This window comes from Adiantum capillus-veneris, chromosome 23, assembly GCF_014529385.1.
Source record: "Adiantum capillus-veneris isolate H3 chromosome 23, ASM1452938v2, whole genome shotgun sequence".
Lineage (NCBI taxonomy): Eukaryota > Viridiplantae > Streptophyta > Polypodiopsida > Polypodiales > Pteridaceae > Adiantum > Adiantum capillus-veneris.
The window spans coordinates 45057811-45084337 of NC_140953.1; the positions used below are offsets into that span (position 1 = coordinate 45057811).

The 26527-nt window shown below is 42.8% G+C and overlaps 1 protein-coding gene across 3 annotated transcripts in view; it reads left to right on the forward strand.

Moving 5' to 3' along the window:
* The first annotated feature begins 13409 nt into the window (after positions 1-13409).
* The window catches only part of LAZ1 (organic solute transporter ostalpha protein (DUF300)), a 109633-nt gene continuing 96515 nt past the window's right edge, over positions 13410-26527 (forward strand). The window contains exons 1-3 of one of the 3 annotated variants that reach the window (XM_086496425.1): positions 13410-13632; positions 13706-13766; positions 13848-14051. In XM_086496425.1, the coding sequence (XP_086352551.1) occupies positions 13851-14051 (201 nt within the window). In that variant the 5' untranslated portion in view covers positions 13410-13632; positions 13706-13766; positions 13848-13850. The remainder of the gene's footprint in view (positions 13633-13705; positions 13767-13847; positions 14052-26527) is intronic. The other 2 variants (XM_086496426.1, XM_086496427.1) reach the window with 2 other exon arrangements.

The following is a 26527-nucleotide window of genomic DNA, read 5'->3' on the forward strand; positions in this document are numbered from 1 at the left end:
TAGGGTAGTCTTCACACCTACTCTTGCGTGTGTATGGCTCAGATACCTTATGGTTGATTTGGGTGTTGGACAGGACACTGGCAACATCATCTACACTGACAGTTAGAGTGCATTGGCATTTGCAAGGAACCAAGTTTTTCATGCTCCCACAAAGCACATTGAGTTGCATTACCACTATGTCAAGGAGAGACTCTCAGGAGGAGAGATCAGCTTGGCTTATGTACCAACACAGGAAAACCTTGGAGATCTTTTCACAAAGGCATTATCTTGTGAGAAGTTCAAAGCTTTCTGCAAAGCTTTGGGCTTACTCCCCTTTGTGGAATGATCCTATCCTCAATGCATGGCACTTCCCTATAATCTATGTGCTAGCTCTCGTTCTTTGCATCATTCATAGGGGGGGTTGTTACCATATACATGTGGTAGTGATGTGTGTGAACACACTTGGGACCGTCGGGGCATTTTTTCCCTCACTAGGCGGTTTTTCCCCCCGTGCATTGTATATACGCCCATCACTCTAGGGCTAACTTAATCATTCCATTGCAAACTAAGTAATACACTCTCTGTTGTATGCCTTGAGCCACACTGTCCATTATGAGGATGTATTGTAATGGGTTGTAGACACTACCCCAAACTCAAAGTTTGGAGGTAAGACCATTCCATCTTTATGATCCCCATGTAGTTACTCGATGTAACCCATGTTAGACTCCCTTGATTAGAGTCTATGCACCTCGTGTAAGCTTACAGGGGTGTCTATTGGGGTAAGCCGTTTAGCTTACACTCAATATGTGACCAACCCCTAAATCCAAGCATACAAACCATGCACCCTTATGGAATGTATGCATCCCACTACATAGATTTCCCTAAAGACATGCTTCTTTATAGTCACATGCTATTCAATATAGCCACATCTTGCTCGACCTTTCTCCCACATGTGATGAAAATCACTTTTAGCATTAAATTCCACCTTCCACTTTGAGCCTATATAAGGCCATGATGCTTAGCTTGTAATTTTCTCTATCATCATAATCAATCAAGCATCTCTATTTTCATTGAGCACACTCTCTCAAGTCTAGTACAATCATTATGTTTGTTTCATATATGAATGCTTCTCTTGTCTATCTGTTAGGTTTCAAGCCAGTGGCCCGTGGCCGATTTTGACCAGGCGCCGGCCTATTAGCATTATTTGGTTATATGGAAAGAATAAGGTGTAGAGAGGTTCTTCTTCCTCTCTCAAGCTCCACCAAACCCTGTTGTGTGTTTCTCCCCGTTCTCTCCTTCCCTCTCACCGATCCTTCCCCACAAGTGGTATCAGAGCCCAGGAGCCCGCGAGTATCCCCTCCCCTACCCGTATATGCAGCAAGTCCAAAGTAGCAATGGAATCAAAGCTTTTTTTGAGAGCTTGAGACAGTCGGGCTTGAGACATTAAGCAAGGTAAAGGAAAGCAAATCGACAACCATAATGCAAGAGCTTGAAACATTGGACAAACTCAAAAATTGGGAAGCAACAAAGCGAGGGCAATCGACACCAGGGAAGTGGTTGTGTGTGGTAACGCTACTAAAATGCAGGCTTGGAGAATCAAAACCAAGGCAACTTTGGAAATTGGAAGAGTGTGTGACGAGACATCGACGATTCACCATCGACATTCGCATTTGACATTCGTCACCAACATCGAAGAGTGCTTCCTTCTGGCGGCAAAAGGCAACATCGGCTTCACTTTTGGGCATCGACTTTATCAACGATCTATTGACCATCTTTTTGCATGCACATGCGAGGTACCTCTGTCATAGAGGAGTGACACCCGACATTCAATTAGAGCACATTTTTGTCCGATGACAGAAATTGACATCGACATTCCCATTCTACACCAACACGTAGGTACACATCAGGGTTTTCAAGCCCACCTATACTAGTCTCTCCAGGTTTTCAAACACTTACTGGCACAACACCTTTCAAGCAATTTTGGCAGTTATTTTGAAAGCAGTTTCTTTAGGGACAGATGCGTTGACAGATGCATGTTTGTTTGAGTACGCATAGTTCTATTGAGCTCTTTTGAGAGCAGATATTGTTAGGTCTTGGGCTATGGAGCCATGGTGGTGCAGGGCGTGCAGAGAAAGATGAGAGAGAGAGAGAGAGAGAAGAAGTCGACACAGTTTGCAGAAAAGAGAACACGCTACTACTTCTAATTCCATTAAAAAAGAAGTCTTTACATAGTTTTTGAAAGGTGATATCAACCACACCTTTTACTCATGCAAACTCCACTAACTGATGGTCTATAGTTGCATGCCTTGAGACTTGTTCTCACAGGCGTAGACACTATGGAATCCGGGCTTGCATACCCAACAATCCCCCCCTCAAGCCTGAACTAGACAGACCCTCTCATGATACCTCGAGTTTTTGGTGTACTTGTCAACCGTGAGTTTTAGGTTTTCTCACAACCAAGGATTTCTGGTGTATCCATAACCTGGTGCTATGATAGGAAACCCCCCCTTGAACAGATAGGGTGTAGGTCAAAAAAATTAGCTACCAAAAATAGAGTTTTTGGTTCACTGCCAAACCTTGGGTTTAAGGTGTACCCAGTAACCTCATGAGAAGTAGGACAAAAATAGGACTTGAGAACAAAAAGGGAGGTGTTACCACTCATGGGTGGCAGTGTCTATAGCCCGTACAATTTATTTTGACTAAACAACATGAAAAGAGTTGACCTAAAAAATTTCCTCGTCATCAGAATATATTGAAGATTCAGTGTCTCCCTCGACTACATGAATTTGATTTTTACCCTTTTGAAAGCACCTATTTGACGGATGATTTGTTTTACCACAGTGAACACAAGGATTCTTCTTGAAACAGTCTTTCGTCTGATGATTGTTGCACCCACAAATGGCACAAGATCTGGTTCCATTGAATGGTCGAGATGAAGCTGCTGTAGCAACACATTTAGTGACTGCATATGCACTGGAAGTATCAGAAAAACTGGTGGGGATACGACATTCGAGACTGTATATGCACTGGGAAAAATAGTAGAATTGGTATTAGGTACCCTGCGTTCTTCTTCCTGCAATGAATTGATGATACCATCCAAGGAGGGCAGCGCATCTTTCTCTTTTAAAACAATAACAATCTAATGAAATTTGTCAGTCAAAATTTTTAACAAAATGGCTATGAGATCTTCTTCTGGTACTGGAGCTTCGACATAAACAAGTTGAGTTTTAATACTCTTCAGTCTATTAGCTAAAGCTGCAATGTTTTCATCTTCACGCATGCGGATGGAATATAATTCCATTTTTAAACTATACTTAGCTTTGGCACCGAAAAGCTTCTCTAACTCTATCCAGGCAGCACTTGAAGAATCAACATCGTCCAAATAATGAATAAAATCGTCTTCTAAGGAGGTTAGAATGATACCAAAAGCTTGTTCATCTTTCCTTTGTAGCTCAGCAGATAACGCCCTTGTAATTGCATCGGATGTTCCAGATTCGTCGGCTGCGAGAGGCTTGACCACGTTCCATAGGTTTTTACGCATCAAATAGCCTTTAACTTTGATCTGCCAAGTTTGAAATCCGGATCCATTGAACTTGTCGATTTTTGATGCCATATTCAATATGCAAAGGTAGCTGTATACTAGAGAAGGTAAGTAATGTCCGTCAAAGAGTCGGCAACACTTGACTTTAATTCAAGAGTCAATTTGCAGTAATCGAATTTTCGGGAAGCAACTTTGATACCAATTGAATTTTTGGAAATTCTGCACACTAGTAAAATGTTGTAGTCCTAGCACACCGAAACACGAGCACATATTGCACGAATTGTAGCACAAAAGATTTTGCGAGGGTTTTGCAAGGGTGGGAATCCCGGTTGTGTAAAACCTTAGGACCAAATTGAGTGGTCACTGCAATGTGAATCACAATAATGTGCAAATCACAATAAAACACAAAAAAAAAACGAGTTGTCTGCAGAGCAGCTGAAACAGGGCGTCGATGGAGAACTTGGCTTGCAGCAGGCTGAGAAGGCCGAACCAGGGCTTGCTGGTATGTCGAAAGTTCACCACACAACCAAGGTGAAATGAATGATGTCGGGTCTGATCAATTCTCTGCAAGTCAACTGCGCATGCTTCCCTTCTCTAAGCGGCTCTACCCACGAGCTTGAGTCGAGAGCCGAGAGCCGAGGCCGGTAGGGCTCTGATACCAGTTGTTAGGTCTTGGGCTATGGAGCCATGGTGGTGCAGGGCGTGTAGAGAAAGAAGAGAGAGAGAGAGAGAGAGAGAGAGAGAGAGAGAGAGAGAGAGAGAGAGAGAGAGAGAGAGAGAGAAGAAGTCAACACAGTTTGCAGAAAAGAGAACACGCTACTACTTCTAATTCCATTAAAAAAGAAGTCTTTACATAGTTTTTGAAAGGTGATATCAACCACACCTTTTACTCATGCAAACTCCACTAACTGATGGTCTATAGCTGCATGCCTTGAGACTTGTTCTCACGGGTGTAGACACTATGGAATCCGGGCTTGCATACCCAACAGATATCCCCACAAGGATACTTTCTGCTGCACGCAGCGGTTCTTGACGCATGTTCATGTGCAGTCACTCATGTACATTAAGTTGCGATCATTGCCTATGCACGTTGTTTGTGGCGCCAATTTGGAATGATACTTTGGTAGTTTTCTTAGCCGTTTCTGAGACTCGGAGTGGAAGAGCCCTTTTTGAGACTATGGCTAGTTGTTTTTTGAGTCTGCTTAGCCTTTGGAGGGTCGTTGCGTGAGGTTTTCTTTGAGCTAGGGTATTCTCAAATGTTGAGATACCTTCAATGATACAGGTAGCTAGACTTCCCCTCTTACGGTACCCTCGCCATAGGATATGTATCTAGACGATTTCTTTTGCTTTTGACGCCAAGTTGGCGGTCACATGGTAGTTTGTTTTGAGCAGTTTATGCCCAGTGGTTGTTTTGAGCAGTTTATGCACTTACTTTTGTCCTGTTGGGTTTGAGATTTTTCTCCCCGTATAGAGGAGACTCTACCAAATTTTTCCCGCGAGTCCATTTTATGCGTTCTTGGCACATATGGTTGTTCTTACTCAATGCTTGAGTTTCTGTTTTTACTACTTTTGGTTTGAGTTTCTGCTCCTATTATAAGGAAAACTCTGCTGAAATTATTTGAAGAAATTTGCCATAAAGTTTTTGGTTACATTCTCTTGAGTCATGGCTGCAAGTAGCACTTCCAAAAGAGATAAGTACTACATCAAAAAGTTTGATGGCACAAACCTTGCTATTTGGCGGCAGCGTATGCAAGACGTTTTGATCAACAAAGGCTTGATAGAACCCTTACGTGAAAGAAGAGAGAATGCGTACACTGATGGTCAATGGGAAAACTTGAATAGGCGTGCTATGGCAACCATTCAGTTGCACCTTGGTGAATCCAATTACTTTACCATAATGGATAAGACCAATGCCAAAATTTATGAGATGCTCTATGTGCAACATGGGATGGCAACAATGCCTTGAACAAGGTTTTCTTGATGAAGAAGCTTATGCGAATGAACATGAAAGAGGGCCCTAATGTTAGTTCTCACTTGAACAAATTCAAAAACATATTTTCACATATTACTTCAAAAGGTCTCAACTTCAGTGATGAAATGAAGGCCATTTTCTTGCTATGTTTGCTACCATCATCATGGGATCCTTCAACACAACCACCATAAGAAATTATGCACCTAATGGCAAGCTAGTTGTCAACGATGTTGCTAGTGCATTTCTCACTGAGGAGATTCGATGTCAATCTCTTGATGTGAGTGGGCATGGTGATGGGTATGTGGCTAGTGTCAATCATGACAAGCAAAGGCAGCATGGCCATAGATGTGGTTGTTCTCAAGATCGCAGGCAAGGTCGTAGTAGCAAGAGTCATAGCAAAGAAATGAAAAATGTCGAGTGTTACTACTACCATAAAAAGGGACACTTGAAGAAAGATTGCCGCACATTGCAATGTGACAAGAGCAAGGAAAAAGCAAAGTCTGAAAAACCTAAAAGAAGTGTGAAAATTGAAGAGCTTAATATGGTTGAGTCTCCAGCCATTGGAACAATTTTTTACATGCCAAATGATGTGTTGATTTTCACATTGGATTTGAGTCTTGATGCATTGTAAGCTCTTGATGAGTGTTATGCGCATAATTGGATTGTGGACTCAGGTGCTAGCTTTCATGTGACTCCTCACAAGGAGTGGTTTTCTACATACACTGTCACACATGGCACAATGAAGCTAGACAATTCTTATGAGCTTGATATATGCGATGTGGGCATCATCAAGTTTTCTATGAGTAATGGCACTGAGTTTATGATGCACAATGTCAGACATTTACCCAAATTGACAAAGAGTTTGTGGAGAACTGGATGATTTGGGTTACACTACCATATTTGCTCATGGTTCTTGGATTATCAAGAAGGAAAATATGATCATTCTTAAAGGCTAGAAGTCTGGCTCATTGTACTCACTTTATGTCTCTTTCGTGAAGTACAAGGTTCCCCAGGAGATGTGGACGGGCAAACATCCCAATTATGACAGATTACATGTGTTTGGGTGTGAGGCATTCTCACATGTGCCAAAAGCGCTTAGAGAAAAGCTGGATCCCAAATCACACAAGTGCATCTTCATTGGATATGGTGTAGACAGAGAGATGGGATATCGTCTCCGGCACCCAAAACCTAAGAAGGTTATACGCAGCTCACTGGTGATATCTAACGAGTCTAAGATGCATAATAGCCAGTGAAAGACATTGAGTATTGCAGAGTACAGCTTGAGGATTTTTCCTCACCACCAGTTACACAAAATGTTGGACGTGCTAGTGATGCACCTTCCACTAAATACACACACACATATGTTGCTCTAGAGAAATCAAAATCCAACACTCATGCACTTTGGAGGTCTACTCGTACATCTCGTGCACTTGAGCGTTTTGAGTTAGGATTGGACTATTTGCTAGTCATTGATTGCGGTGAGCCCACTTGCTACAAAGAGGCCATTCAAATGGATGATAGCGTGAAGTGGGAAGAAGCTATGCATCTGAGTACACCTCAATCTTAGCAAATGGAACTTGGGAATTGACAGAGTTACCTGTGGGTAAACAGGCATTGCCATGCAAATGGTTGTACAAGGAGAAGTATACCACCGATAATCCTGAGCCTAAGTATAAGGCTAGATTGGTTGCGAAAGGGTTCAAGCAAACGAAAGGCGTGGATTTTGATGAAATATTTTCTCCCTTGGTCAAGATGACTACACTGCATCTTGTGCTTGGTCTAGTAGCCATCGAGGACATGGAATTGGTCCAAATGGATGTGAAGATAGCGTTTCTTCATGGGGATCTTGAAGAGGATGTCTACATGAAACAACCAAAAGGTTTTGCAAGAAAGCCTGAGAAGCCAACACAGGCAGAGCTAGTGTGTAGACTCAATAAAGCTTTGTATGGGTTAAAGCAAGGCTCAAGGCAACGGTACATAAAGTTTGATAAATATATTCAGTCCCAGGGTTACGTTCGTAGCCAAGAGGATCACTGCTTTTACACAAGGAGGTTGAATGATGGTTCGCTCATCATTTTGATTTTGTATGTGGATGATTGCTCATAGCCGGGAAGACAAAAGATGAGATTGCACTTCTCAAGGATGCCTAAAGCAAGCAGTTTGCTATGAAAGATTTGGGCGATGCACACCACTTTCTTGGTATGCGTATCAAGTGCGATTGCAACTGTGGTATACTTAAACTTTCACAGGAAAAGTAGGTTCAAAAGGTCTTGCAACGTTTTAATATGCAAGGGGGGAATTGAGTACCCCAACGGCTGCATACAAAAAACTTAGCAAGCATGATTGTCGCAAATCGGATGCTAAAAAGGCAGAGATGGCAAAGGTGCCGTATTCTTCGATACTAGGAAGTCTCAAGCCATGGTTAACACACGGCCATAACACACGGCCAGACCTTGCATATGGAGTGGGAGTGGTCAACATGTTTATGGAAAATTCAAACAGAAAGCATTGGGAAGTGGTGAAGCACATCTTGCGATACATCAAGGGCTCAGCTAGCAAGTGCTTACGCTTTGGGAACAATGATGCATCCATAGTTGGATACACTGATTCGGATTATGCGGGTTGTGTGGACACTAGGCGATCCACATATGGCTACATTTTCTTGTTCGCTGGAGTGGTAGTTTCTTGGAGATCATGTCTCTAGAATTGCACTTCGTCTTCTACCACTTAGACAGAGTATGTTGCAGTTTCAAGTTCCAATAAAGAAGCTGTGGGGTTATCTCGTCGAGTGGGAGACCTTGGTATACACCAGACTCCAGTGCTACATTGTGACAGTCAGAGTGTGATTGAGTTAGCAAAGAACCCCGTGTTTCATTTCAAGTCAAAACACATAGAGGTCAGGTATCATGTCATACATGATATCTTGGCTAGCAAACATTGAGTAAGTCCACACGGATGAAAACCCAGCAGATGCTATAACGAAGAGCTTAGCCTCAAAGCGGCTCGCACATCACATAGAGATGATGGGCCTAGGGTGAAGCTAATGGTCATGCTTCCCATTTTGTATAGTTGTACATAATAGCCCCTACATTCTTTAGCCACTTGGGCCATGTTGGCCTTCAAGTGGGAGATTACTAGGTTTAAAGCCAGTGGCCCGTGGCCGGTTTCGACCGAGAGCCCGCCCATTAGCACTATTTGGTTATATGGAAAGAATAAGGAGTAGAGAGGTTCTTTTTTGTCTCTCAAGCTCCACCAAACCTTGCTGTGTGTTTCTCCCCCTTCTCTCCTTCCCTCTCTTGCACTCATCGATCCTTCCCCACACTATCCACCATAGCCTTTCACTCTCTAATCTCGTCTACATATTTTTCCCTTACAATCTTTCACTATCAAGTTTATACTATGTGTGTGTGTGTGTGTGTGTATGGTGTCGTAGTCTAGGTGTGTGTACTTGGGTTTTTGGAGAGATGGTGAGAGGTTGATAGGTATGTGTGTGAGCAAATTAGAATTGTTGAAGCAACCATTCTCCCGGATCCTCTCCCAACAATCTTGAGATATGAGTAAAGTTTAAAATACTGCACACCATGTATTTCTCTCTCTCTCTCCTCCTGGTCTATGAATCTCCAACATGGTATCAAAGCCATGGGATTCTGAGTCTTCATAGCCATTTTCTCATCTTGAAGTTTTGCGTAGGAAGTACCGCTTGCAAAGGAGAAAAGAGAGATGTTGACCTACTCAAAATTGCATGCAATAGTCATCAAAGGGTTTGCCTTGGCATCTTGAAGCAAATTCGACATTGTGATCTCCTCTTATTTAGCTTCTTCTCCACACTTACCCGATTATTTCGTTGTATTTTTCTTTCAAGGGCTCAAATAAAAAATGGAATTTAAATCTCCTAGCTAGATTATTTTGAGCCTAGAACTTTGGACATTCTACTTAGAGATCCTTCACACAAGGGTAAAGTAAAGATTTTAAGCTTCATCAACTATTCTCTTAAGATTTTTTTTGGGGTTTATGCAACGAAAAGTTTTTTGAGGTCCTTCTGCAGAATTCTTTCATGAGGAATTGATGGTTTTCTTGAAGACTCGATAAATGTTTACAAAGATTCATTTTAGGAAATTTTTGGTTAACATATTTTGGCATATTGACTTCTTTCATGAAAAAGCATCATAGAACTTAATGTTGTAGCAAGTTGATGTTTGAAAACTCCAAATCTTGTGTTGGCATTTGTCTTGAAAAATTTCTTGTTGTAGGAGGTTCTAAAGTTCCATTTCAACTACATCACATTTCAAATGGAAATTTTGTATGAAGTTGCTTGTCAAATAGAAGAAAACAATTTAAATTTGGATGCAAGAACTACATCTGAAGCCAAAGATCAAGTTAATAGGTGCTTGTTTTTGTTAATTTTTTAATCTTTACAACATTTCAAGTAAAACAAAGGGCTACAAGTGATCTAGTTCATAATTATTGTAGGTACATGTTTTTTTAAAGACAGATTGTCAATTTTCCACTTTGAATGAGATAAGACCACCCAATCATTTTCTGCTGGTTTTCCTATCTCCTGTGGTTGATCAAGACCCAATCAATTTTTGTTAGTTGTCCTATCTCTTGTGGTTGATTTTGTCCTTCCCTTCTGATTACTATCAAAGAGAAGTATACACACCTTGTGTTGCTGTCAGAGAAGGGGGGGGGGGGGGGGGGGGGGGGGGGGGGGGGGCTTCTACTCCATGTCCTAGAGATGGTTTATTACAATCTTCTAAAATTGTCTATTGCCAACCCTTGTTGTTTGTAATTGGGCTTGAGGTGGGGTCTATTGTGATCAAGCCCATATTTGGGAACTTCTTCTTAGATCATACAACTATGTACCACTAACTTTAGTGGTTGAGAAAGGTGTGGTAGAGGTCAGTGGTCTCAAAGTCTTAAAATAATTGTGTAATGTTTCAACTTTAATAGAGAAGAAAAATTTTCCACATCGTGTGCGTGTCTCTCTCCTTCTCCTGCTTGGGTGTCATAGTTCATCCTCTTCCCTACTATCTGAATCTCAAACAACGTTGATAGGGGTAAGAAAATTCTCGACGTGACTGGTAGTTAGGGACTATTGGAGGAATATGCCCTTCTTGGTGGTGCTTTGTTTGGTATGTATGCCAAATGCGCTTCTTAATGGGCATCCTCTCATGGATGTCATCTCTTGGAGGCCCAACATGGGTATGACAAGGAAGCTCTAGGTTGTTTTAACCAAATGCAAAGGGAAGGCCTTTCTCTAAATTCAACCACCTATGGTTTTATGCAATTCCTTCACATGGGTGAAATAATTCATGACGAGATTGCTACTCAAGGATTGTTAGAGAAAATGTTGTCCTTGGTGATGCTTTGAATTATATCATTGCTAAACATGATGCCCTTACAAAATCACAAAAGGTTTTTTATGAGCTTTATGTGCAAAATGTCATCTCTTGGAGCATGTTGATTACGGGTTATGCTAAATATGCCCAACTGGATGTGGCAAGGAAGCTCTGGGCTATTTTAACGAGATACAAAGTGAGGTTTTCTCACTAGAAAAAGTCTCTTGAAGTCCTCTTATAGGAGGATATGCCCAACAAGAGTTGGCTGAGGAAGGTCTAAACTGTTTTTATTGGATGCAAGAAGAGGGAACCTCCCCAACTTCAATCACTTTTTCTAGTGTGCTCAATGCATGTAGTCACTCAAGTATCCTCGATGAGGGCCAAATGTTGTTTGGTAGCATGAGGGAAAAAGATGGCATTATATCATACAAATAGAACTACACTTGCGTGGCTGACCTTTTTGGGTGGGCAAGGCATTTTTTCAAAGCTATGAGAGTAATCAGCATGACTATTCCCCAATCTGGGCAGCTCTTCTAGGTGCTTGCCAAAAATGGGGAGGTATGGAGCTTGGATGATTGGCCTTTGAGTGTCCAATAGAGTTATAGAAATGCAATGCTGCAACACGTGTTAATGAGTAACATATATGTGGCTAATGGCATGCAAGAGGCATCACAACCTTTAATGCTTGAGAATCAATAATGGTGCTCGGAAGCAACTAGGATATAGTTATTGGATTGATGCAAGTGGAAAGGCTCAATGATTTGCTATTGGAGATATCGAGCATTCACAAAGCAAAAAAATCTAGTTGAAGCTACAATATAGTTGAACTAATTGTCCTACAAGGGTATTCCCAAATTTTCACTAGACCTCACAAAATATTCCCCTTGTTTCAAAGAAGGTTTTTCTTTGTCAAGATTTTGAGGAACCTAGCTAGTGACTGTGCAATGATCAATACAATGCAAAGGACAAATACACCAAAATCATGCAAGTATGCAAGGATTGCCATGCTACTCCCTCATTGATATCAAAAATAGAGAAACAAAAAGCAGTGGTCAAGGATGAAAATCCCTTGCAGATAAGGAAGTTAAGGGTATCTTTATCAAATGCAAAGCAAGATGTGTCACCTATGCTTGCATTCCGAGGGTAAGTGTCCTTATGCAAGACTGTGTCATCAAACCAAGTCACCATCAGATTGTTAGTCAAGGGATCCTTGACCAAAAATGCCATGTTTGCCATGCTTTCATTCACATATATGTTAGAAGAGAAATCTCTTGGAAGGCTTTGATTGCAGGATATACTGATGGGATCAGGCTAGGAAGCATGTCAGCAACCTCAATGACAAAAGGTTTAGTTGACAAAATTTCATTTGTTATGACAATTGACAGATGAATGTCAAAATAAAAGGACATGTAAAAGCCTCTAAATTCGTTATTCAATATGAGCAATGTAGTGAAAGAATACACTAGATTTTGCATGTTGTTGTGAGAATGGCACATTCACACGTCTTATGAATGTTTGGGGAGAATTGTGCATACTCCATGTCCAAGAAAACTTGCTTGTTTCTTATCTTTTATAACATAAAACAGATTGACACACAATACATAATACTTTTAGACATGATAAGAGACATTACATTGGGAAAATTCTAACCTACTTTATGATGTTTTTTGCGAGGTCTTCGTGTTATGTGTACGAAACATTCTGAACACATGTATGAGGCATATATCACATCAAGAACAAATGCAATCTCTCTCTCTCTCTCTCTCTCTCTCTCTCTCTCTCTCTCTCTCTCTCTCTCATAATACCTTTGCCAATGTATGACAATTATGTTGTATTTTTAAAAGCTCAAATAAGCGCGATGTTGCACAAAGTGTACAACTAACTTTGTGAAAGCTTTGAAAGCACAAGATGTGTGTGTGTGTGTGTGTGTGTGTGTGTGCGTGTACACACACACACACACATACACACTCAAAATTAGTACAATTTTTAATGTCTTTTGGTCCCTTCTTCCCTCCCTAAGCGATAAATAAGCGAGACACATGGTTCAAAGAAAAATAATAAACAATATTATTTGACAAGCCAAAAGAGAATCATAAAGAAACGTTGCCCACTTCATTTGCCTCATCGTCATTTCAAGGCAAATCCATCCGTGTGATGCAAGGTTGATTGTTCTAAGACAGAGTGAGGGCTTCTCTTTCAAATGCACACTCCTATGCAGTTTCCCTATGAAGTTTTTAGGAGTGAGGGCAACAAATAATTTCACAATGAGGTGTTAGTGAGGGCCTCTTGCAACAAGAAATCGTGCTTGGTTTAATGCATTGGTCTCGACATGCTTGCCACTTTTGTTGTACAGTTGAAAGCACAAAAAAACTTGACAGGTTCTTGAAGGGGATTCGATCTTTTGGAACGCATGGATAGCATATATGGTCGATTTGCTTGACAACACTTATATTAACATGTATGCCAAGTGTCCTACGATTTTGATTTAAAACAAATGAGGCCCTAGCACTTTTTGGTTATTATAGATTATAATAGTAGAAATAAAAGACACTACCATCACCAATTGACGCTATTCCAATAGATTGTTCATTAGATTGTTCCTTCGAACTTCGAAGTTGAAAGCTCTCCCTCTCTCTCTCTCTCTCTCTCAGAGACGCCACACACACACGGTCGCGCTCGCATTCACACGAGGTGCGCAAGCAGGTTGGTCTCTCGCGTATAGAAACGCAGTCAGTCTTGTTCAAGCTGACGCTTTGGAAGTCTAGCTTTATGTGCGTATTCGAGCGGACAATCTTGTGAAGGTAAGAGATTGAATCTAAAACGCTGTTTTGTGCCATGGGTTTGCAGTTGAGCATGTTACGGTTTTTCTTACAGTTGGAGTATTTTTTGGGTTACGACTTTGCTAAAATTTGAGTGGACATCGGCTCATGTGTGTGTAAGTGTGGTAGCGGTTGTTGATCTTCGTCACCATTTCCATTGGAACATCATTAGTGATTCAACTTGTGCTTAATTTCAGTTCATGCCGGTCAAGCTGCAGGTGGATTTGTTAGTAAAGCACTTGGGTATGATAGCGCTTATAAACCCCTTAAAAGCTGTGGGTATATCATTGAGTGGGGTCCACACGATCGCTGTTGTCATAGCAGGGATCTTCGTACTCTTTGCAGTTACCCTCTCAACTTTTTTGATATTTGAACATCTCTCTTGGTACAACAATCCAGAGGTAATCATGATGCAGTTGTTTGAGTGCATTTGCGTGTAAACACACACACACACACACACACACACACACACACACACACACACACACACACACACACACACACACACACACACGCACGCACGCACGCACGCACACATTTATATATATGATATTTGCATACACATGCATACATACATACATAGGGGGAGGGAGAGAGAAAAAGGAAAGAAGACACTATTAAATGTCCTTTAGAGACCAAATTGGCGAGTAGGACTGATTGAATACATCCAATACACATTGCACTTGGGACACCTTTCCTTATAGGCATAACACAAGTGAAAGAAAACTGCATCTCAAAATTTTTATGGCTCACCGAAGTAATTATTACAATGTAGGGCAATGTCACCGACTACTTGATCTTTGGTCCTGTTGTATTCTGAATTTGACATTGTTGGTGTTGAAGACAGATGCAAGGTGCTCAAATATTCAATCAAGATTGCTTTTCATGGTTACATGGGCTTTAGAGTGTCCCTAGTGCTGGAGCAGTTTGAATTTACTTCTTGGCACTTCCCTTGCTCTTTGATTCAGCTAGAGTCTTTTGGCCCTTCCACAAAGTGCCTATCACTTCGTCTACATTGTTTATTCTTATGAGTGGGAGGGAACAATTCTCATCGAGAGGATGCTGACCAAATTAGTGCTTGCATTGTAATGTTTGGGACATCGTGCCAACGATTACCTTAAAAAGCCACAAAGACAATTTGGTGAAAGGGGAGACAGAGATCCTTGCTCCCACAACACTCAGTGTAGATTCACAGCGTTGGAGAGAGGGAGTTGGCTTGAGTCAAGAGGCAAATGTTCTGAGGTATTTAGAGACACTGAGCAATGCTCATTATCTAAAGAAGGCATGTAGATAGGCGATGTCGGTGTAACAAAGGAGAGGTATCCAACATCCGTTTATGTATGGCTGACAAGGGGATAGGCTCAAGCATATAAGGGTGAGTATGGTTTCCTCTATCGGCGAAGAACATGGTTCTGTAGTTAGGGGCAGTATCGGTGGTGTAATGTATGAAGTGCGATCCACGAGATTCCTCCCAAGCCATAATACATTGGTGTTATAGAAAAGCGCGACCCACTAGATTCTTCCCAAGCCGTAATACATTGGTGTTGTAGAAAAGCTTCATTCACTTGGGGGTCTATTGAGGCATCATGTAGCAAGTGTCTTGTATCCATCCTGTGCTCAAGATCTTGCTTTGTTGAGGGGGACCAATTATGGAGGTTCGGATTCAGAGGGCTCAGAGGCCCTTGTTGGAGAAGGGAAACTGGAAGCAAAAGGCATAGAGAGATGATACTCTAGTACTGATAGAGATCCTAGAAGGAGGTGATATGTCATGTGTAAGGGACATGTTCGGAGGATTTTTTTGAAGAATCCAAATTCGAATTTAGAGTCCAGTGAGGTGGCTAGTGGTGCATGTGTTCCAGCCTTTAGACACTTGGTTCACCTATCTTTATTGTCATCCGACTCACAAAGACTTGCAGATGGATAACACTCGCCATCATATTTCTTTCGTAGCACTAGGTTCACGTCACGTGACACATCCAACCCTATGTGTCCGTGGACAAGCTACAGCATGACCCCAGGGTTCAGTTCAGTCAAGTCAGTCTAGAATAGGAAGTGATCTCACACTTTTGTGAGCCTGTTCGCAGACCGTGCATGTCCAGACACTTAGATTAGATGCATATCCTCTGGTTGCACACAGCATGATCATAAGCATTCCCATCAGAATCCATCAGAATCCTTCAGGGGAATTTTCCAGTGCATTTTACCTATTTTTGACATTTTTCACTTATTATTTTTAAGTGACTTTTGTTGGAAAGTAGGTAGGGCAAATTGAGTAAGTTTGTATATAAGCAAACCTAGACTAGCACTAATTGGCAGAAGAGGCAACAGGAGCTAAGCTCAGCAGACAATTTCTCAACAAGAACTTGGTGGTCTCCCCTCCAAGCAAAGGACTCAGCACCTTGGCATTTCCATCAAGGTAGTCATCTCCATACCTCCCAGTGCATAGCGTTTTTGCATCAGCAAAAACGCATAGCGTTTTTGCATCAGCAACCATTGCCGACAGAGGACCTTTCCTAGCGTTTTTGGAAACTCAGCATACCTAGCGTTTTTGACAAACATCAGCCTGGCGTTTTTCCCCATGCCTAGCGTTTTTGAAGAGCTACAACTGCAGCGTTTTTCAGCAATGAAGTACATGCAGATCTGCCCCTAAAAGAGTAGCAGATTCAGCTCGGTAAGAACCTCAGTTTTCAGCCTTAATGAGCCTCAGTTTTCAGCCTTAATGAACCTCAGTTTTCAGCCCTAAACCTGCAGATTTTCAGTGACAAGGACCCATAGAAACAGCCCCCCAAATCAGCGTTTTGGACTAGTTGCAGATTTCAGCCCATAGCGTTTTTGGACAGCAGATACTCACTTGCAAATTTCAGCCCTTAGGTCGGTCTCGTCGTCCCCGTTGTCATCGCCGACATAGCCTAGACTTGCACCAGTCACATGCATTCAGTTTGTACCAGTTTGTGCAGTTATAAGTAGACCACTCTCGCCGACGAGAGTGGGCCTTTGGAGGAGGGTTTTACAACGTCTCTGGTGTCGTATCTCTCTTCTCTCTCTATCTCTTAGTCTCATACACTTGTACGCACAGTGTCCATTCACTTTGTTTGTGTCCATTGCGCTCTCATTAAGAACGGAAGGCTCTCCCTTTCATAAGAACAAAAGGAACCTTGAGCACAGTTCGGAGCACTCATCTTGAGCAAAGCGCAAACATTCATTCCGTTGCACCTAATAGTTCAAGCGGTTGCTCCTACTTCTTTTGTAGAATTTAGAGGACCTATCCAATCTTTGGAGGATAGTGTGGCAGATGAGTCGAAGGTTGTTTATCTTTGTCATACTTGTTAGAGTTACGACATCTCTTTGGATTCGTCCAGTCGATCACCGTGTCTCCCAAGGATAGGTGACAGGGAGTGAGGGCTCTTTCGTGGCTGTGCCTGACTGGAGTGAGGTTGCTTTCTCATGTTGGGATTCTCCTAGCCTAGTTTAGTCCTTGGGTTTTGGTTCTTTCCTACCCATATAAGCTCCTACAGGTATAGAGGTTTTTTCCCCCGCTTCCAAGGTGCCCTCTTGCATTTTTTCTCCTTGCAGGCCTATTTCCAAGTCGTGGGGAGTCAGCACGTGGGTCGGGGTAGGGCCTATATGTGGGCCTAGGGGGGTCACCTCTAGGCTCCTGGTGTGTGCTCAACGTAGGACGCCCAAAGGGGCAGCCCTAGCCAGCGGTTTTGGGCAGCAGGGAGGGGGGAGGGGGGAGTACAGTTCCGCCTCTCTCCAGCGTTCTTTGATGCTCTCCCTAGTGTTTTTCATTGGCAGCCCCCAGCGTTTTTGGTGGGCAGCCATGGGGAGGTTTGCTGGCGATGGCGGACAGCACTTGTAGAGGCCCCTCTCTAGGGGCAATGGGCAACAGACTTTACCCTTGGAGTTTTCCCCTTAGGGCAGCTCACATCTTTGTTAGAGGCACTTTCCTGTTTGCGCGAGCTTGATGCCAGGAGGTGGATCAATGTTGGGTTTCCAACCTGTGTTGAGGCCATGTCAATGGTCTCATGTGCAGGAGCAAATGGCAGCAGAGTCGCAATTGTGTGTACCTCGGGTCTATCCATTGGGGTATGTCAGATCTATGCCGGACCACCCTCTGTCAATTGTATGAGTAGTTTATTATCAGCATGGAGAGCCTTTCCTAGATTTCTCTCTCTCTCTCTGTCTCTCTCTCATTCTTAGATGTTGTCTCTTCCTACCTGAGTGATCTCTCTTCTCGACTAGCCCCATGACTAGCTAATTGAGGGTTTTTTATTTCAGTAAGGAGATATGGGAAAAGTCCCCTAACTCACACACACCTATATACAGTGAAAGGGTGAGGGTAACCACAGTGTTTGAGTGATTTGATAGGGTGAGATAACTCACTATGGCAATTACAGAGAGCCGAAAAAACGGCTATCAGTAGCAACCAAGGATGATGGATTTGACAACCCTAAACCCCTGTCTGTAGTGAGACATGGTGGTCAACAACAATCAGAGAGACGAGGAATTTATTAAATCCAATGTCCTTGCAGTGCGACGTGATGGTCATCAGCAACAAGAAAAGATGATGGATTTAACAACGTATACGCCAGTGCAAGCGAGTTCCAGCAGGGGAATTGGTTTCGCGCAAGTTTTGGGGCTGTTATGCTGCCGAAATTTGGCCAAATCAAATGGTATCTAGGTGGATACACGTGAAGGATTCCCAGGACCTTACCTTGTAATTTACCCTCCTAAAGAATAAAGAAATACCGAAAGGGGCGCCAATTTTGGGGCCTACAGGTTGTCGGCGTCTGCTCGGAGCATTCTAGCTTCCGAGCCGTGTGTGAGTTGAAGTGTTAATTCCCATTACAGGTTCTCTTTGCAAAGTGCTCTGTGTGTGTGTATAAAGTAAAGAATTTCGGGTGAAAGCCAACGCCTACCGCCCTACGGGCCGGTTACACCTTATATAGGAGACGAAGAGACACAAATGAAAAGACACGTCTCATGGTGAAGAGACGCGACTTTAGACGTAAAGACATATCCTTTTGACGAAGAGTTGTAACCATTGGACGAAGAGTCGCAACCGTAGAGCGAAGGGGTGTGACTAGTTGTCGAAGGAGTGTGGCGATCGCCAATAGCATCCAGACTCTTCGCCGGCCCTCTCTGATGTGTGGGTCGTGCGGTACTTGAACTTCATAAGGTCTGCAACGCTTGCTTCTTTGGACGGCGCCGAAAGCGACATAGAGTCTTTTGTGGCTCCTTCGATGCTTCAACTTCGTCGAGAGTCATGCTTCTTTCTTCTTCAAGAATCTCCATGGCTACAAATTCCTGAAACCATTTCCAACACAAAACCATGAACATACCTATTCCATGTAAAGTAAGTGGAAAAAATCTTGTCTTCCTCAAAGACTCTGCATGCAATGTAGATGAACAAAGAGACGGAGTGCCAACCCGTTCACCAACCAAAGAACCTTATATTTTGTAAAATTTGTGTATTCATTATAAGTTTAGTAGGTCATTAGGCTAGAGGTTCATGAAAAATTGAATAAATACAAGGTTGTTTACAAATGGTACGTATTGATTACGTACCTAAAAAAGTATTCAGTACAGAAGTACGCCCCTTACGTTTGGATACGGTACCGTACCCGACGTACCTTTCCACCTTGTAGTGAAGGCTTATTTTCAACAGACCTGTCCACTAGGAAGGGGTCTCTGACCAACTTGTGCTTGGTCGGGAAGGCCCATCACAAAAGTGCTAGGCATGTGCAAGGCTAGACTCCTAGGGAAGGGTGGGAAGGGTTGTGATTTCCAGCACTTCTGCTATCTCCAGAATCACTTCTTGTTTGTTAATTGGATGAGGTTTAGAGGTGGAGCATACGGTGCCAGATGCTTGGCAGACAATGACAATAGTTCGAGGAGGTTTTGTGGGAGTATAGACTACTCGTATCTCCATGTTCTCTCTTCAGCGATGGTAGTGTGGCCCTACAGATTTGGTCATTCTTTTGCCCTTTTGTGAGCTTGTCAATACCAGTTGTGGGACTTTTGCAATCCTTATGGGTGGTTTTCTTGATGATCTATAGTAGATTTGTCAAGATCCTATGTATGACAGGCTTGTACGTAGTGTCGGCAGTTGGTGGGGACATCTAGTTCCTACTCCCGCAGTCACCAACATTTGGAGATGTCTCCCTTTACTTCCCTTTGGAGAGCTCCAACCTTGGGGCAGCCCATTCCGATCTTCGTGGGCATCTTGCCGGTGACAAAGTCGACGATGCGGAAGCGTAGAGACCAAGGGTGCTTTCCCTCTCTTCCTTGGAAGACCATGGTTACAGGTTACCAAAGATGTACAGGATTGGGGACATATATATATATATATATATATATATATATAGAGAGAGAGAGAGAGAGAGAGAGAGAGAGAGAGAGAGAGAGAGAGAGAGAGAGAGAGAGAGCCAGCCAATCAACCTTGTCAATGAATAACTGATGTACAATACAGTGGGGCAAGGGGTTGCATATATACCAACCTCAGTAAATTGCCCTACCCAAACTTTAACAAATAAGTAAAATAAATATCTAAAAGCCAAATAAATAATGGGATCACTCTGGGTAGTTCACTTGAGATGCCAAAACTCATAACACCCTCTCTGCAGCTCATAGTGGACATAAATAGTGAGACCAATGTGATGAAGAATCTACCATGGACACTCCAACAATGGATCCGTCTACTGGAATTTGCTTCCCTCAACTTTGTACCTTTAGAAGAATGCCATCTTGAGTGTCGGTTGCCTTTTAGAAAATCTGAACTATAGACCACACTACGTCCAAGAATCCCAATTTGTGAACTGTGAACACATCACGTCCAATATACTCCAAGATAATGAACTGTGGAACACATCCTGTCCATAATCTGACCAACAACAATGGATCGGTGCACTCATCCATGGTGTTTTAGATACGTCTGATTGGTTCCCTGCCAGATGCACGTGCCTCAAGAAGGTTCAGTATTTCTGGCTGCATTGACACTTGGGCTGTCTCTAAGAGCCATTCGCACATTTCCAACCATCTAGTTTCAGCCTCTAGATGCGGATATGTCAACAATCTTTGTTCGAGTGTCTGGTTGCTTTTTAGTCTCGCCTCGTAGGCTTCCTTTGTGGCATCTAATTGCTCATTTATTCTTTTTTACTAAAACTGAATCACCCGATGCAGTTTTTGACTCTTCCGCTCCCTGACTTTTTCTTTGTTCTCTTGCTCCCGCTTGAGGTTTCCCTCGTTTGGTGTAGTTCTATTATCTCTAAGTCCATTTTCTCTCTCAGCCTTTTCGCTTTCATTCTGTCTCTTTTTGCTTTCCACGATTTTTGCTGAGTCCTTAATGATAAGCCTTCGAACTTAGTTTGTTTAGGATGTTTTGGCTCATCTGCTTCTGGAGTGTTTTTGGATGCTTTCGGAGCTCGAGCTCTAGTCACCACCTTGACCGAAATTGTTGGCTCTGACTCAGATCCGCTAGAACAAGATAAAACTCCGCTGATGACATTCATAGTCGCTTTTCTTGTGTTTTCTGGGTATTTTGGGCAATGTTGGATCAAGTGTTCTTTTCCACAACCCTCACAAAATCCAAAGATTTTAGTTCTCTCGTCCTTGTGTAGACAAACTCGTGCCCAATGGCTACCTCCATATTCATAGCATGGACCTCCGTCTGAGCAGCTGGTGCTACCTCCATCGGTCGTCCTGTCTTAGGAGGATACCCTTTAGGTTTGTAGTTTTGGTTTGCTATGAACATGAGCGCATTTTCCTCCATTATGTTTGATTTTTTTCTGTTTATGCCATATATGAAGATTTTGTAGCCTCATCTGTGCTTGCTTAAAAAAGACAGTCCTTCGTTGTATACGTACTCCCTCAAGCTCTCTCATATGAATTTTTATAGGCTCCTCATAATAGACAATTGGTGGCATCGTTTGCCAACTCATGAGTGGTTCTACCGGTTGTGTGTATCAAACAATGGCTCTATTGTTTTGTCAATCAAATTTATCTGTGTTAGATAAAGAAAGGTCAGCATTTTTGCGAGAGTTTAATGACTGTTTTTTTAATTCATTATCGTCGCAATTGCCGTCGGAGAGGCCTGAGGACCATGCGATAGATTTGGTGCCAGGGTGTAGCCTACCAAACAAACCTCCCTACAGGGTTAGTGCGGCGCAGGTAGAGGAGCTTTTAGAGAAGGGGCTGATTCAGTCTAGTTCTTCACCTTTCTGTCTTCCCAGTGCTTTTAGTGTAGAAGAAGGATGGCTCTTGGTGCATGTGTGTTGATTACCGTGAGTTGAACAAAGAATACCGTCAAGAACAGGTTTCCTATCCCAAGGATTGATGATATTCTTGACCGTTTAGAGGGTGCTACAATTTTCAGCAGGGTAGACCTTAAGAGTGGGTACCATCATATTTGTATAAGGCAAGAGGATGTGCACAATACTGCGTTTAGAACGACATTTGGTCTTTATGAGTTCTTAGTGATGCCATTTGGTCTTACAAATGCTCTTGCCACGTTCAATAGAATTGATGGACCGGATTTTCCGCTTGCATAAGAAGTTTGTTGGCACATTCTTTGACGACATGATAGTCTACTCGAAGAATGAAGAGGAGCATAGGCGTCACTTGACCATTGTGTTCAAAGAGTTGCGCAGTCACAGGTTACTTGTCAATCCTAAGAAAAGCGAATTCTTCTTGGAAGAGATCTCCACTTTCTTGGCCACATAGTGTCAAAGGATGGTGTCCGAATGGATCTTGCAAAGGTTGAAGCTATTAAAACATGGCCAGACTTAAAGACTGTGCACGATGTTCAAAGCTTCTTGGGATTGTGTCATGATATAGAAGGTTTATCAGGAATTTTGCAGAGATAGCTTCACCTCTTCACGCTTTGCAATAGAAAGAGGTCACTTTTAGATGGACCCAAATAGAGATTACAACTTTCAGTCTCTTAAAGGAGAAGTTGACTTTAGATCATGTAATTGTTTTACCTGATCTCAGGAAGTCATTTGTGGTCCAGTGTGACGCGTGTGGCAATAGCATCGGAGCAGTGCTAATGCAAGATGGTCGGGTAGTAGCTTATGAGAGCAGAATCCTACAAGGGCCAGAAAAGACTATACAAATCTATGAGAAAGAGTTATTGGCCGTGATTCATGCGCTCTCTAGTTGGAAGCGCTACCTCTTAGGTGCTGATTTTGTTGTCGAGACAGATTATCAGACCTTGCGATACTTCTTGACACAGTCAAAGCTATTCGAAAAGCATATGCGATGGGAAAACATTCTCTCTATGTTCCACTTCCAGATTATGCATGAGGAAGGCAAGAAGAATGTTGTGGCTGATGCGTAATCAAGGAAGCCACAAATTTCAGCTATGTCAATTCCTTATCATCATGAGCTGGATGACCTGAAGGAACAATATGCTACTCATGAAGATTTTGCAAGGATTTTAGAATTATTGCAAGATGGGCAACATCATGAGCACTACCTTCTCAGAGACGGTTTTATGATGATGCATGGCAGACTTTGTGTCACTAAGCCATTGTGACATAAAGTCATGGTAGAAAGTCATGTCCCACCGTATGCAGGGCATCGTGGTATTGATGCGACAGTTAAAGCGGTAGAGACATTCTTTTACTGGCCTATCTTGAGGAGAGATGTGGATGCCTTTGTGCGAGCATGCGTGATTTGCCAAAAGGTCAAGTTTGATAGGCAAAAGGCCCATGGTTGTTACAGCCACTGTGGATTCCGGATAAGCCATGGGAAAGCATTGCTACGGACTTTATCTTTGATCTTCCAAGAACGCCAACAAAGAATGATGCTATATGGACCATTATTTGTGATTCAGCAAATAGGCCCATTTTATCCCTGTTAGAAAGAAGATAAAATCTGATCAGATGGCACGGTTATTCGTGTACAATGTATGCAAGTACCATGATATGCCACAATCGATTCTCAGTGATCGTGATCCTCGCATGACAAGTTTGTTTTGGAGAGGATTGTTTGAGAACATGGGCACTACACTCAAGTTCACATCTTCGTTTCATCCACAAACTGATGGACAGTCAAAAGAGGCTAATTCTACTATCTTGGATCTGCTAATATTATGTGTTAGATAACAAAGGCAAGTGGGAACAGTAATTGCCTATGCTTGAGTATGCGTACAACAATACGGTGCATTGAAGGCACCTTTTGAGAGGCGGCAAAAAGGTTCCCCCCATTTTGCATACAAAGGACAAGATCTTTGAGGCACTTCGGTATGTTGAGAACATGGATGAAATGTATAAGAAAATTAAAGTTGCCCTGGTGAAGACTCCAGCAACACAGAAAAGGGTTGCTGATCGTCACCGTTGTGAACTGTTGTTTTTACATGGTGATTGGGTACTTTTGCGATTTGAAAAGGCAAGGTTGAAGAAAATGAAGGGCAAGGAACGGTTGTTTCCGAAGCTCAGCATGCGTTACTATGGGCCTTTTCAAGTGCTTGATAAGATTAGCGATGTTGCTTACAGACTGAAATTGCTTGACGCTTGGAAGATTCATAATGCGTTTCACGTGAGTCTCCTTCATGGGTGATGTGCCACAGGAGGATCAACCAGAAGTTGATGAACTTGATGAGATCTTGGTACCTGAGTTGATTTTGGCACATAAGGAAAGAAAAGTTAAGGGACAGGTTGCAAGACGCTATTTGGTGAAGTTCAAGAAATATCCACCTATGGATGCAAAGTGGATGGAAGAGCATGAATTGTCAGAGTCACCAAATGTATTGCACCTTTACCTTGAGGCCTTTGGGTTACGGCCTATGTATGTCCCAACCCAACGTGTGCAAAGGAGGGGTAATGATAGAGCTAGTACATCAAATATACATATGGATTCAATGTAATAGAAGTGTGCATCGCTCTTTAAGTGTTAAACGTATAATGTTCACTTCTATCATAGATGGAAGTGACAAAATTATGAAGGTCTCATTAAGTCATTTGTATCTATGTCCTATGATCTTTCTTGCGGATACATGCGATGATAAAAGAGTGCTAACAACACAAGATCATTAATGGCATGTATATATGGCATGCAATCGAGGACGTTTGCGATTTCAAGAGGGGGGTATGTTACGAGGACGTGGCAACTGCTAACCTTAGTTGTTGGTTCCTTTCCGATGATTTTTGTTTAATTTTTGAGACCCTCTTTTTGAAGTTGCAAATGGCTGGACATTGTATGGCCAGTGTGAAACAATAGTTTCACCCGCAGACGAGAAGTTGGTCGGCACTGGAACTCGAGTGGTAAAAGGGTGTCTAGGCTCAGTTCAAAGTCATTTAGGTCCCCTCGCCGCACTTAATAAGTTGGTGGATACTAGGAAATTAACTCCATAGTGGCAAGTGACAAGGTGGGGTCACCTAGAGAAAATCACCCGAGAACTGGGCTACATTGCATTTTTGGACGTGGTCCTAGTGGTGAAAGATTGTCAGATGACGAGTGAGAGTCCAATGGAAGCATCTCCTAAAATTTAGGGAATTACTATTTTGGGCCACGAAATCTGTTCGCGTCATTAGCTTCAGAATGACAAGGGGAACATTTTATTACTCTGTTGCAAAGTCAAGTGAGCAACCGGTTGAGATATTTTTAGACCAGAAGGTCCAAAGCGGGGAATTAATGCATGAGTGCCACTTGGCACATTTTTGGGCATTTTCCAACTTAAGAGAGAGAAGGTTAAAATAAAACGTGGGCTGCATTCTTCAGCCATATGGTGGGAAGTGCAAGAACTGAAGCCTTGCACAACATTCACTGCTCTGTCTCTCCCTCCTCCGTGTAGTTATGTGATGCCCCACAAGAGGGCTCTTCATTTGACTTATGTAAAGTTGTGTGGGTTCATGTGCGATTGCGGAGGCAAGAGCCTCTTGCATAGGTACTGGATTAGCTAGTTGCTAATCCTGCGCAGGTACAGGTGAATTCGGAGAGATTTCACGCGAGAAATCTCGTCTGATTCAAAGCACAAATAGTCCTACAAGTGCGGGAGCTCGAGGACTTGCTATGGATGCGACCGGATTGTGAAATGGAGCCCAAAACAGGGAAATACAGCGTGCTGTGCAGGTTTAGGGTTTTTGGCCCTAAATGGTCCCCTAATACGCCTAGGAGGTCCGGGGACGTGAGGGGACCGCTGTGCGAGTAATTTGACGCATTTTCAGGGCAGAAAACAGAGAATCCAGCGTGCTGCAGATTCTCGCCAGGTTTTGCGAAGTGTCAGTTTGCGTCGGGAAAGTCACTTTTTGTGTGGGGATATTGTCTGTGAAGCGCCTTGGTACGGTTATGTTGCCGAAATCAGGCCAAAACAGGTCATTTCCAGTCCGGATTATGCGGGGCAGCTTGTAGGAAATCACAAGTTTATTCCCTTTGTTAATACAATAAAGAAATACCGAAAGGGGCGCCAGTCTTTGTGGCCAACAGGTGTCGGCGTCTACTTGGTAGCGCTCTAGCTTCCAAGCCGTGTGTGTTTGAAGTATCAATTCCCATCATAGGTTTTTATTTGCAAAGTTTCTCTATGTCCTAAAGTCTAAAGTAAAGTTTCGGGTGAAAGCCTACGTCTATCGCCCTATGGGCTGGTTTCAGTGCCCGGCGAGTGTGAGGTAGGTTTCTCATGTCGGGTTGGGTCTAGCCATGTTTAGCTCGATTTTTGGCTTTGTTCCATGGTCAGATAGGCTCTTGGAGGCCTGCATATTTTATTCCAGACTCCCCCTATTTTTCCAATGCATCTGGTGCCTCTCTTCCATTTTCCTCATAGTTACAGGGGACGGGGGGGACGGGCCCTAGGGCCGGGGAACGGCCGTAACCGGGCCGGGAACGGCTGGGAACGTTGAGGGACGGACGGAAAACGGGCCGGACGGGCGGGTCGCAGAGG